The 14,591-nt window shown below is 42.8% G+C and overlaps 1 protein-coding gene across 4 annotated transcripts in view; it reads right to left on the bottom strand.

Annotated features, from left to right (window-relative positions):
• Window positions 1-4,129: 4,129 nt before the first annotated feature.
• tbc1d22b (TBC1 domain family, member 22B) overlaps window positions 4,130-14,591 on the bottom strand; it is a 35,352-nt gene continuing 24,890 nt past the window's right edge. For all 4 annotated transcript variants that reach the window (XM_035522000.1, XM_035522001.1, XM_035522002.1 and 1 more), the window contains 3 exons: window positions 13,153-13,280; window positions 8,731-8,826; window positions 4,130-8,063 (listed from right to left, as the gene is read on the bottom strand). In XM_035522000.1, the coding sequence (XP_035377893.1) occupies window positions 7,935-8,063; window positions 8,731-8,826; window positions 13,153-13,280 (353 nt within the window). In that variant the 3' untranslated portion in view covers window positions 4,130-7,934. The remainder of the gene's footprint in view (window positions 8,064-8,730; window positions 8,827-13,152; window positions 13,281-14,591) is intronic.

Raw genomic sequence — 14,591 nt, 5'->3', positions numbered from 1 at the left:
TCAAGTGAACATATGTCGCTCTGCATTGCTAGAAATGGAGTTGAGAGAGTCAGTCAGCGATGGTCCTGAAGTGACCAGGACAGTATATGGCTTTAACAGTGAACCGATGTTTGAAGGAGTATAAGGTGAGATGATTTATGAGAGCAAGGGGTTTGGAGTGTCCAATAGTGTTGGTGTGAATGACTACAGTGGTGTTGGAGGAAATGAGGAAGGGATTTCCTGTAAATGTGTTACCTGTAAGAAACGGAAGATTCAGGGTATGAGTAGGAAGTGGAGAAAAAGGAGTTTCAGACAAGTCATTCTGCCACTTATTGCGTAACTCCATTTGTTGGAATCAGTCTGTGCATCCCAAAAGGCTAATTTGATCTCCTTCTCTGCTCTCCACAATAAATATTTTCCAGTTCTTTCTTTTTTGTGTGTGAACTTTGAACTAGATGGAAATTAGAGGGAATAAGGGAGCTTTTGGGATGCACTCTGTGATTATAATGGCAGAAAAGATAACTTCCTTTTCTAATATTATCATTACAAACTTGTTTGGTGAGGGTGTGATTGGTACTTAGCCAAAGTGTGCATATTATATGTATCCTATTAGTTAGTGTGAGACATAATAGCAACAATAAAAATCTCCAGCGAAACTGTGAAAAGCCATGATGTTGTTATTAATTTTCAGGCAAGTTCAGGTAGTGAATTGCTCAACAATTATCTGATAATCTAATTAAACAAATTTGCCACCGTAATCGATGCTGAAACAGCTGCGTTTGCCTAGTGGGATTCCATCACTGGCATGTCACATCTTGTTCAATCAATGTGCTGAGTTTTAATGCTGCTCATTAATTGGTTGATTGTAAATTGGTTTCTAAGTAAACACTTAACTATATGGGGAATGCTGTGATACTACTAACAGACTAATGACCTACCCAGTGAAAAGAGTGTGTACATTGCAGGATGTGACACAGACATTGTTGCTCATCCAGAGATAGCAGAGGTAAAAGCACAAATCTGAATTTGTAGTTTGCATTTTCTAGAGTCTGAAAACATACAAAGCCATTGGGCTCTCACAGCTGACTTCATCTGACCAGTGTTAAAGCTCTTGAATCATGTATAATTAGTGTATAATTAGAGCCTAGCTACATTGTTAAAAAGATTAAACAATTCATAGTTTTACCAAACTTCAACTAATAAGTTAACAGAAAGTAAAACAAAGAGGATTAGTGGTCTGAAAATTTGAAAGCAGCCAGGTTACTTGGTTTAAAACCTTTTATGGGCAATTATGTTAGGTGTGTGAAGCAATTCTCCACAATAGGTAGATAAATATTCTTTTTGTTGGGCACATATTAAATCTACTTCAAGCAGCAAAGATCCAAACCCAGAAATATACGTATAATGCACTGTTCTTGACATAGAACATATAGTCCCCATATGGTCAGACCACAGTTCCGTGAAGGCAATTACCCGTTATACTGCAATACCGTGGCGTTCCTCACATAAACCTCTAAAAATGTCTGCGGAAAGGGTAAAAAAGGAGGGATTTTAAAAATATTTTTCTTTATCAAGATGCTTTTGAACTTTCCATAGTGACATTAACGTATATAAGCCAGTCAGTGGAGATTTGATAGATTTGCCTTATGACAGTTTATGATAATGGAAAGCTTGACTTGTAAGATCAGCACTACACGGCATTGAAATTACACTCGTGTTATCATGCTGGCATGACAGAAACCGACAAGAACACATTTTATGGGTAACGGTTTTAACATTATTTAGACGGAAGCACATATATTTTATCAACAAGATGTAACGTACATGATTAAGGAACAGGACATCGCTAGGAAGCACATTTCTATACAGCGGCGGTTTCCTGTAATGTTTTTCCCTCTGGCTGCGGAAATGTGTATGGTGCTTTAATCTGCTCCAGCCCGTCCACAGCTTCGTGGCAAACAATTCGCTGTCTGGCGTTTTGGCTTTAATGCGTGTGAAGAACGAGTCCGTTTTTCGTCTAATGTTAGGGTTGAGCAGAAAATCTGGGCAGATGCACAGGCATCACTTTGCACCTCGGAAAATCTTCCTCAGTTAAAAATTGTCCAACGTGTTCGTGTCGTTATAGCAACTGCGCGAAAATAGAAGCACCCGTTTAACTCAGCAGCCCGGGCGTATACAGGTGAACTCTGCGAAGCCAAGACGCTTACAGCCCTTTCACGCCTCCTCCGACCATGGCTTAAACGTGGATGCCTCAAGGAGGACTTCGATCCTTAAGCCGAGAATCAGGACAAGGTCATTGAGTGTTCAAAGATGCCTGATGTTTTAATATTTAGCACCGTTTGCTACTGTTTATCTCGGGTTTTATTTTTTCTTCCATTTCAAACACCAACCCGCCACTAATATCTAAACGTTGGGAGACGGTGGCATTGTTACAGAACAAGTTTTACATAAAAAAACAGGAAGGTATACGTTAGAGACAAGGCGAGAGGCTATACAGCAATCTTTAAAAAAACACACACACACAAAAGGATAATGAACGCATTTCTAAGTCTGACTCAGCTAGTTGAATGGTACAGTGAAAACGGATAGATGTTAATATTTCCCCACCTCTGCTTTGCTCATGCCTGTGAAGTTGAAGAATTAAAGGGAAAAAAAAAACTCTGCAAGAAGAATTAAAGGAAAAAAAACTCTGAACATGCAGCCTACTGCTAGCACTGTTCACTCTGAAAAGCCCATCTGCCCTTTCCTGTTCCACAGTCACTCTAAATCAGCTCTCTTGCACAACTGGGCTTTAGGAAGCAGCTTTTAAGCAATTTCCACTGGTGGCATTGATCAATATTTCAGCTGGATGAGCCTCTGCAGTCTTTATGACAGATGTGGGATGTGGAGGCTGCTGCTGTTCTCCTGTCTGGCCAGCTGAAGACTGATGACAAACCTGCTCTTCACACAGCCGTGGACCGGAGAAACCTGGAGCAATAATATTTAGACAAATCACAAAAGGCCACCTGTGCAGAAGACTTGGGGCATGTGCGTGTGTGATTTTATATATATATATATATATATATATATATATATATATATATATATATATATATATATATATATATATATATATATATATATATATAAAAAAATATAAATAAGATGAGGTGGGGAGAATGAGACAAGGAAGAGACACTAAATAAAAAGAGAGTGAGAGCGAGAGAGAGAGAGAGAGCGTGCGAGAGAATAGATGCATTAATTTATAAAAGCACTGGGACAGTGGGATTATTTTTCAGTCTCCTCTAAACTTAAATCTTCAGTAAATGCATTTTCTTGGTTGATGGTACCTAGGTGGGTCTTTCAGAATAGATCCCCCAAAGCACAAACCAGTGGTTGATATTCAGAGGAGCGAAACATTTTTCATAATTCAAAATAGCCTGTTTAAAATACACTCCCCTGTCACCAGTGACGAGGACAGAAATGCACAGAACCTCCAAACATTTTTCCCCTGTCAGTCAACCCCCCCACCCCCACCCCCACACCTCCCCTCTGACACGCGCACACACACACACACACACACACACACACACACACACACTTCCCATCTGCGCTTTCTCTAGGTTGTACCAGATTCTTTATAGGCTTCCTGTCACCTCACATCTGAATGATGTTGACATCATCAGCCTGTGTCCTTAGGTCCTCTGCATGGCTGTGAGTGTCCTCATCTCTAACAAAGCAAGTAAAAATAATCCTGTTTCACAATGATGAGCTTATTATTAGTCCCTATGTCACCAAGCAGTTCTACAACACAGTAGCGGCCCAAATTACCAACAAACATCTGAAGATGCTCAAATTAAATTGTAAACATTAGAGTGCAGGTGCAGATATGGTCAGCTGGCGGGACAGGGGCAGAAAGCAAGACATGGGGTCGTTACTTCTACCCTAATTGCTTAACGAGCACTAATCCCAGTATGGTTTCCACAGCATGGCCGATTGTCAGCCAATCCTTGAGTTCCTATGCAAACACAACCTGCCAAACACACACACACACACACACACACACACACACACACACACACACACACACACACACACACACACACACACCCTGATTGCACCAAGCTTGTACCCATCCGTTTAAACATATAATTGCACACAACAAACAACATAGTACCAATAGTTTAATATTAACAAAAAAAAAGTAAATATACAGCACAAGTAATATTTGAAGGCTAAAACAGCAATGACTACTGAAGCATTGAGTTTGCAGGGAGAGAGTAATGACTTGAGGAATTTTGGCATATTCCATAAACCAAAAAGATGAAGCCAATTAAAAATAAACCCAAAGCAAAAAAGCAGCCAAGCCCCTGTACACTGTAAAAGGCCTCTCGAAACTGCTGCTCTATGACCAGTCTTTGACTTGTCCATATCGCTGTTCATCACAGCTGTGGAAAGTGACTATTAATTGCAGACCAGCATTCTTGCACAGAGGTGCTTTATGTACGAGACCCTGTTAAAGGGATGTGCTACAAAATTTCAGTCCCAGCGTGAAAAACTGCGAACGTAATCAAAACGCTACAAGCTACACAATCTACAGTACTGTTCACACACACTACAATGGCAAAACGATCATTAATAGAACAAAAACAAAAACCCAAATCATGTGTCTGATGAAACCAAGAGCAACTAAAGATGGAGAAGGCAGAATTAAGCACCATGTCAGTTCGCCAACCTAAGGCTATTTGATCCACAACGTCTGTGTCGAAATGCTGATGAACAAAAAACACCACCAGTGTTTTTTTTAAAGAATATCCCTGATAAAGAGAACAAACAAATGAGTAAAGTGGAAGGATCACAAAAAAGGGAGGAAAAAGGTTCACAAAACCCAGGACAAGCCACAAGGAGACAAACACCTCAGGACGTCCACATGGCTATAAGTGGAACCAGTGCCTGCCCCCGTAGGCCTCCAGTAACCCCCCCACCAGTCCCCATTTTCCTTTAGAAAAACAAAATGAAAGACAAAATGCCAGGTCCGGCCAGCAGAGAGGCCCCATTCTTTCTGCTTCAATCGACCATGAACTACAGGAGCATTTCGAAGACCTTTGGAGAAACGCAAAAGGTCTTCATGCATCAGAATAGCCCAGATATAGTACCACCTCACAGTAGTGGGAGCTCATTTTAAAATGGTAGTAGTCCACGAAAAAAGTAAATCTGCACACTGGAACAAGAGTTAAGATTAATCGTGGCGTATGAATTTAAGAAAGATAAATAAATAAATAAATAAATAAAACCACTGATCATGTAACCTTTTTTAAGGCATGGTCAAAATCAGGGGGTGCTGGAGGGGTCACCAAGTCTAGTCCAGTAGGCTTGCTGCTCATTTCCCTCCAAGATCACACCTTATTTTACTTCCTGGGTTATTGTAAAAATGAATTACATGAGTTGCAAGCAGGGAATAAAAGCCACTGCAATTCTGTGACCCTCAGGTACCTGGCATGAAGCAACAGAGATTCTGTCTTGTTACCGGAATACCAGCGATTGCCGGGTTTTAAACATTATCAATACCTTTATTCTGCTGTAGTTTAACATGAAAGTTTAACACCCATGATTACAGTCAGATGACACCATATGGATGCATACCTGGCAATTCCTGAGACAAGACCACAGAGAAACAACTGGAACAGAAAGACAAATCACTCAGTCAATCTAGCGTTCTTTTCCCAGGTTAAAACAGTGTTTCCTGCATTTAGAGCCGATATAACCCATGCCTGAAATGGCTCATTTGACTGGAAAAGCTCTGACAAGGACCCATTATCTGTACAAATTGCCCTATTCTCTACAGCACTCGGGTGCTCTATTGTTCCTCTATGAGTCTTAAAGAGCAAGCCCCCTTCTGGTTTGTACATACATGGAATAATCCCTGCTGATGACCACAGGTACTGTCCAGGCCTTTCATACCCATTATGTTTGTATAATAATACATTCTGACGTGTCAAATAGCCATTAGCACGCAGCAGACGTCTGAAGGAGGAACTCGGACAAGCTCCGTCCCCAGCAGTTGCGTTATAATTACTGCTGTTCGTGTTTCCGCACACTGTTTCCATTACTTCTCCTTCATTCCGAGGAACGTTGATCCTGTACAAGAGCCACGAATAACCCATCACCGAACAAATGGCGGACGAAAGTCAATTAAAACCAAGGACCACATTCCAGTTTCAAAAACACTGCAAGTGCATTATAGTAAAAGCATTGTAACAGACTTAGCACTTGCCAGTGTTTTCTTAGCACTTGCCACACCCACAAAACGCCCTCCCTCCCTGCCCTGGAGCAAGGCCAATATAACACCATTACTTTTAACCAACCCTGACAGTTCTCTCTATTCATATACACTCCATTTACTTCAATAATTAAAAGTAGAAAGACACTTATTCATTAATTATTAAAACTATCAATGGGATTGGAAAACCAATTACTTGGTCACTTGACATAAAGAGAGCCCTCTCAGAAAAACATAATATTCAATAAGAAATGAATATAACTTCAAATTATTTTCGAAAAACAAAAGGAGAACACGCAGTAGTATGTTAAGATATGCAATTCATTCACAGCATACCTATGTATGCTAAGGATAACAGTATTTAATTATAGGATTAATTACCACCTATTATATGCCCATGTTTATAAACGTACTACATGATTCAACTTTGGTCAATGGTTAAAAAAAGTAATTATATGCATCTCGTTACATGTGAGATTCCTTTTTTTCTTTGTGTGCTCAGGGAAGCTAGTGCAAATCTAACAATTTCATATTTTATGCTGATCTGAAATCAGTTTTAGATATTCCCTTATAATTATTATGGTTAGGCTTGACCATCAAAGGGGATGGTCCTAGGTCAGTGAAAAGACAACATCTACAGCCAGTTTTTAGGACATAAACCGGAAGCAGACTTTGTGCTGCGCTAATATTTTCTACATCCACACAGTTAAATTAGATTAACTGACTCAGTGTATTTCTCACACTAGCTGGTGTGATTACAGTCCCTTCAGTTGCATAATGCGACCTCATAGTGGACTGATTCATTCGCTACAAAGGTATTATTAATATTTAACCATAGTCTGCCTTTAGCAGTTTACACTGTTACAGTACCAGAGTTCTTGATTCGCAAAAGTAACCCACCAGATTCAAGGTTTTTTATGCAAAACGTGGGGGTTTCAGAATGGAGAATTCTTCAAAATCATCCTTGATTGATAAAATTCTTGTAGAGTCAGCAGAGTCTGAAGGCCAAAGCGAGCCTGGTGGATCCCGCAGAAACAGGCCAATAGACACATAGCATTGCATCTCCCCTGACGGGCATTCTGGGAGATGGCGAAGGGAGCCCAACTACAGACACTGCTGAAGAACGTCAAACGCTCCACCTCAGAGAATCCAGGTGTGGAGGGAGACACGGTGCAAGAAATTAAAAAAAATAATAATCTTAAAAAACACAACAAGTATTTTTGCATAAAGCGGCCAAGTGTGGAATCGGTTTCCTTCTCCTTCTCTCTCTCACTCTGACACTTTCACTCTGAAAGGATTCTTCAGAGGTGGATGACTTGGCCATTATCCGCTGAAGTGATGTGCAGGTGAATGGAAGTGCCTTTCAGCGGTGCAGTGCAGGAACTTTGTTCAGGATCTCGCCTTCGCCTTTTCAGCCCAGTGGATGAGAAGCAGCTGAAGTTGCCCCCCAGCCAGAGGAAAGTAAGAGGATATTAAAAGAATGCCTAGAAACTGAGAGGGGGAGGGAGGGAGGAAAGAGAGAGGGATGAAGGGGTGGAGGTGGAGAGGGTGAGGTAGAGAGAGATAGGGTGGAGGGAGGGAGGGAGGGAGAGAGAGAGAGAGGGAGGAAGAGACACTGGGTTTGGCGCCTCATCGGTGAGTTCATCGGTGAGCAGAGGAGTCCAGCTGGGCTGGAAGAACTCTGCTCTGGACGTCCTTATCTTTTATAGTGGCTCGGAGCGTCTGCGAACATGTATTTGAGTCTGTAGGCTTCGGCCAGGAGTAGCCCCACTTCCTCATTGCCCCAGTGTATCGTGGGTAGGTTCTGCAGGAGCATTAGCAGGCCCTGGAAGAGAAGAGACTGGGCATGTTTTCAAGACGCAGGGCCTGGCTGCTTCATCGCTGTGGTACGCAAGTCCATGTGCTAGCAAGGTGCACATTTCAGCCCAGAAATCAGTATTAAAATCTGATGAAATTATTTGTTTTCAATAAATGTTTAATGTTTCTTTAAACCCTGAAGTAAGAAGGCAATGTAAAGATCCCTTGACACATGGTTAGTATGTGTCTTGAGTTGAGACAGTGTGTGTGTGTGTGTGTGTGTGTGTGTGTGTGTGTGTGTGTTTCCAAAAACCATTAAACTCTGCTCTGAAGGGAGGATGAAGGGATTAGATAGAGTGCAAAAGGAGAGATTCCCTGACCGAAAAGGGGCAGAGAGAAAAAGGCACAGAAGGAGCAGAAAGAGAAGAACAGAAGAGCTCTGTGGTTCAGAGATCTCTGAGGTGCACCAAGCCGCTGGGGTGTGAAATGCAGTTACAGCAGCCCTGTTCCAGTGCAGCAATTACTATAGAGAATCAATTACTGCAATTAGCACCAGCTGGGTGATGGTACTGTGAGTTCAGCCCATAAGTGTATGATGTGTTTAACACACACAGGAGGTGCCCACAAAACAGCCACACGTTTCTGATGCACAAAATGCATCAGACACACACACACACTCACATCCACGCGAGTACCTGAAAGTCCAGCATAGAGAGAATCTCTTTGCGCCACTTGATGAGGAAGGCTGCGCAGACATACAGGTGGAAATGGGAGAAGCCCTCCGACTCAGCCTGTAGCATCACACACACACACACACACACACACACACACACACACACACACACTTCAGTCTCTTTGAGAGAACTTACAAAAAGGTCACTTCTCTGAGATCACAGTCATCTTACATGCATATGCAGTCAGCCTGTGAGTGTATGCATTAGGTACTACTGCCTGAAAGCTCACAAGTGTGATGTCCATATCTCCAGCTTATTACAGCAATTTATTTAGCATTAATCTCATTTATATACATCAAGAGAACGAATCATGTCAATTATGGCTGTCACAACCACTAGTAATAAAGATATTGTAGTGTAGTGTGTTCTGTCTCTCAAGACGCGCACGCATGCACTTCTCTCTCTACTTGTTGGATACTGTGCAGTACCCTCAGCCACTTAAGGGGAGGTGCCTGGCTATAAATAGGTTTGTTCTTGTTTTGCTCTTTGCATTCTTTTTTCTTCTCCCTGAGCAGTGAGTGTAAGAAACAGAGAAACAAAGAGTGAGAGTGTGAGAGGTGAAGCAGGGAGAGAAAGCAAGCAAGAAGGTAGTGCATGAAACAAGAGGAGCATGTTTTGAATCTCAGATGAAAAAAGCAATGTACCAGCAGCAGCTCAGAGAGACAGAGAGGTAAGGTAAAGCAACTGAGCTGGGGCAGAGAGAGACACAGAGAGAGAGAGACAGACACACACACACACACACACACACACACACACACAGAGAGAGAGAGAGAGAAGGCATCAGCCAAGCATCCCACTTTTGTTAAGAGGCAGAAAGGTATGTGAGGAGGGGCCCAGGCAGAGTCATTCCAGAACCCTCGATCTCGAACGGAGCCCAAGCAAGATGGAGGTGCTACATCATCCCTGACAGACAGCAGCACGGCGTTCCTATTTGTCTTCGCTCTCCCTTGCTTCCCCTCATCCGAGTGTCGCGTGAGGCGCTAATTGATCTTGTGGGGGCAGCCTTTAGTATTCCAGGCCCAATGTGCAATTTTGAGAGAGAGAGAGAGAGAGAGAGAGGGAGGTAGAGAGAGAGAGGGAGGGAGGGAGGTAGAGAGAGAGGGGGATAAGAGGTAGTGGAGGTGGATGTCTCAGCCTGTGCCCAACTGCTCCATATCAGAGCTCCACTCTTCCGAACAGCCACTGCAGTTCAGAACAGCAACAACTAAAATCTTTAACGTGGAGAGAATGTTTTCCCAAGAATCCGAACTGCATCCTCCCTTTATGTCAAAGACTTGAGGATAATCCAATTATCCATGAAATTATCTGGGTGTTCACATGGCATTTCTCTATGGCTTTACAGTACCCACAAATATAAAGATATGTTAAAACAACCCTCCCTGTATTCTTTCTTCAAAAATGAGAAACTGGAAAGGGGGCAGAACTGCTGGGGAGAAGTAGGCAAGGAACGATAGCAGAAACAGACAAATGAAGAGAGAGAGAGAGAGAGAGAGAGAGAGAGAGAGAGAGAGAGAGAGAGAGAGAGAGAGAGAGAGAGAGAGAGAGAGAGAGAGAGAGAGAGAGAGAGAGAGAGAGAGAGAGAGAGAGAGAGAGAGAGAGAGAGATTGTGCATCAAACATCCAAACACAGAGGGAAGGAGAAAATAAAAAATACAAAAATGGCCATAACATTATAATGAAAAGAATTTGGACTGAAGGCGAGTGTTGTGGGTTCCTCTTAACCAACAGCCCTTCGATCGGACTCCCGGTAGAAGATGGAGCACAGCGAACACGATAATCGGCATCATGGCTGCCGTTGCTCTACAGCGGGGCCTTTCACACACAGCCACAGTTTTGTACCCTGCACGTTTTGGCACCACTGTTATCACCCTGACTCATTCAAAGCAGAGTAGCTAAGGGTGTAACAAAAATCTGACGTACCGAAAAAACGGAGAAACAAAAGGGTGTGCTACAATTTATAGCTGCACCCATCAGTACACCCCTCATCCTCCCGAGGGTCTGTCATATACTACATAAGGTTTTATATGAACCAGTGCAGGTTTCTGTATTGTTTATAGCTCACTAGCACTTGATTATAGGTGTACATTACTTCACTCTTATTCAGAGCCACTTGTGTATATTTATCAATATGACAGTGTGTGTTCTCTCTGGGAACTGAACCCATGACCTTGAGCACTTTCTCAACAGGTTGTGTGAAAGGTAGGTAGGCCCTCACTGACTACTTTCAGAGCTTTCTGATGGCTTCTGCTTAAGCAGTGCCTGAGAAATTCAATGGGAAATTCAAATTTCCTGCTCTTGGAGCTACATCCCCGTGTGTGTGTGTGTATTTATATATATGATTCAGTACTATGGCATGCCTATCAGGCAGCTTCTGTACTGTGGTCACAGCAGGTGGTTCCTGAAACAGCCTACAAGAGGTATAGGAGCTCAGTACAGCATCACAGCACATGCAGCGACCCAACTGCCACGTCCACTGGGGGTGTCCTGCCCCACGGCATGGTTGGCAGGTGAAGACACCTCACTGGGTCGGGTTCACCAGCCATCTCTGACATCCACGTGGTGTATATGGAGAGCATCAGGGGTGCTCTCCCTCACTCCCACACGGCCTGTTAACAACGCTGCTCTCTAGACACAGGCTGCAGCGCGTCAGGGCCATGGCCTTTAGAATGAAGACCCGTTTCTTCGCACAGCCAGCCGGACTGCTGAACAGGTCTGGGAATAGACGCTTCACAGTGAACGCCTGGCTCAGCTCTGCTCACGCACACATTTACACTACCAGGCACCACACACCTGAAATGAACACCGTGCTCACTTTAGTCTGTACACAAATGTCTGCTACTTTGACAATGTCTAGTCTGCTAGGATACAGCCAACGTTCATTGTATAATACTGCAGAACAGCAATTCACTCAGCCCGCTGTCTACCATCCAGTGATCATTTCATCTACGGCACAGAAACTGTACAGCTTATTAATAGTGTTGGGTACAGTTCAAAGCCTGTATCGAGGCTTGTATTTGCTGTCTGGTCACCTTGCTCATGTCAAATGAAAAACAATATTTGGTTCACCACTCAACACATCTGTGGTGAGCAGGAATAAAGTTGGTTTTGACTAACGAGCACGAATCTGTGACTCCGACAACAGATCGACACGCTGCCCATGCGTTCTGAACAAGCCCACTACTGGACATCCACTGCACTCACTGCTGGATAACCAACAGTTTTTGCTTAGGCCTTGATTTCTGTCCTTCGTTTATACACATCCTCATCCAATATCAGCCATGTCAGGAGGTGGAAGCCATGCGAGAAAAACTTTTAAAGAGAGGAAGAAAAGAGAAAATAACAGCGAGATGTAAAAATAGACCAACAAGAAAGGGGCATCTATCAAAAGTGTGGTTCTGACACACCACAAGAAAAAGCAGAATCCAAACGAACAGAGAACCTTCTCTCCAGGACATGGCTTTTGTTTTTTGTTTTTTTTTTACTTTTTGCTTTTAACCACCTATAAAAAGGTTTCTCTTTTGCACCATTATAGTTGGGTAAAAAAAAAAACAACAACAAACAACTCATTTATCAAACATCTAAGTGGAGCTCTTTGTGCGAGGTCCAGTTTCTTGGAGTCCTTTTTCAGTGAGAAATGAGGTAACTGAAATGAAACTGAGGGCCAATTACAACGCAAAGTACAAACTTGATCAGCTCTGAACACAGAACTTATAGCTGGAGTCAGCCAAAGATCAGCTTACAGACTCATTTCAGAGGCAGCTTGACCAGAGCTGGGTCAAACACTGGAGGCTGATACCTTGGCACTAGAATCTAGTTAATTCATTAATTAGTTAGTTAATTAAGTCTAGTTAGAATCTAGGTAATTTGTTAACTGCACCAACCAGTGATGTCCACCCCCATTGTACTCCAGTGAATTGAATTATTAGGTTTATTCCTAGCAGTAACATACTAGCCATACTGGCCAAGATTTTAATTAAGATTATTTGACTGTATTAAATTTCCTTATAAAGTATTTGCAAAGTACCTAAAAAGTGCTATATAAAGTTATTATTATTACTACTCCTACTACAACTACTACTAATCAGGGAAAAAAGCTGTTATTTTTGGAGATTGGGAGAAAAGTCCATTCCCTCTTATACTGTTCCACCATTCCACCGCAGCGCTGCTTTTAAAAACATGTATTCACATAAGAAGAGATTAAGGTGAGACAGAGAGTAAGTGGTCATGCAGAGACCTTAATCCCTACGGACAGTTGATAATAATTACAGATACAGTCACTAGCACAGCAACCTGGGGTTCTGAGTGAGGTTCAGACAGCCAGAACAGGCAGTGGCCATTTGGGGGCGGGGCTAGAGTGAGGGGGCGGAGCTGCAGGATGTGGTACCTGGTAGGTATCCCACAGGCGGATGGTGCAGCGTAACGGGAGCTCCCTCATCAGCAGGTTGTTCATCCAGCGGAAGGCGAACTGCAGGTACTCCACCTCGCATCTTCTGAAGTGCAGGTGCACGTCCTCTGAGTTCAGGAGAGACAGCAGGACACGCCTTTCAGCTTGGAAAACAAAACAAATCCCCACAACTCATGCAAACCCCTCTGACTTTGAGCTGGTTTCTAGTTGCCGAAAAACTCTGATATTTATAAGAAACCCTGCTGGTTTTTGATCTACAGCCAGCATCAATTTCTAGGTCTACCTGTCCCACCAAATTTAGATTACAGCCTTCCAGAGTTCTATATAATTACATCTGACAGGAAGTGGAGTGGGAAGTGGAAAGCGCAGGCTCGGAGCTTTGGGAATAGGCACATTTAATATATATAAAGCTTCCCTTCAACAGGGAAAGAAACTAAAAGGATGGCATTGTGAACGAGGCCGTATCGACACACTCGTGACGGATATTGACTGAAGTCTGAGGCAGCTCCATGAGAGAAGAACCAAAACCAAATCCATCAGAATGATAATGGATACTCTTTACATAGCCAAAGCAATATAAACCTCTTATATATTAAAAAAAAAAAATCCAACTTAAAAATTCAAAGAGGTTTTGCTGTCGAATGTTCTTAGTATATATGTTTTGCATTGCAAGGGATCCTGAACAGTCAGCACATATATAGTGAATAAAAGGTTTAACATTTAATCGTAAATTTAAATTCTCTCTGAAATTTCGCCTGTCGGGCTGTGTAAATCTCTCCCTCCGAGAGAGATCGTCCCGCTTTCTTATTCCGTTCTTGTCCGAATACCTCTCCTTTGCTCCCTGTCCCTGCTCTCGTTCACGGCATGATCATGAAGATGTACAGATGTATGGATTGCTCTGCCCTTCTCCCTGGAGACACCATAGCACGCCATCGTTCAGCGCCAAGGAGCCAACTCTTGTGACGAACAGACCCTTTCAGCTCCTTTTCCTCAGGTCTAAAATAAAATCCTCATTGGCCAATGATGAGTGTAATGGCGCTATACTAAGCACACAACAGCCCAGAGTTTAGCTGGCCACTAACGATGCTTACTGCCTTTTAATGAGTCTCCCAACATCTACTCCGTTTGCAGTTTTATGGTGCAATCCATGACACCACAGCTCTAAATGTGCTGGCGGATCTTTGGGTGCTAAATACAAACTTTAGGGAACACAGTTAATAAATAAAGGTATTAGAGTACGTTAAGCATGCATGGATGGAACTGTAAGAGTATAAATCAGGCACTAAACAGTTTAGTGCTGTGGTTTCCCGGGTCTAGAAATGGAAAACTTGTGGAAGTGAAGATCCCTGCTGAAAGGACAGGAGCTCAAAGTGCTTATGAGGAGAAAGCTCCCTGACTCAGGATATTTCACTTCTGGC

The sequence above is a fragment of the Electrophorus electricus genome, chromosome 23 (assembly GCF_013358815.1).
Source record: "Electrophorus electricus isolate fEleEle1 chromosome 23, fEleEle1.pri, whole genome shotgun sequence".
NCBI classification, from domain to species: Eukaryota; Metazoa; Chordata; class Actinopteri; order Gymnotiformes; family Gymnotidae; genus Electrophorus; species Electrophorus electricus.
This window is presented reverse-complemented; position numbering and strand designations above follow the sequence as displayed.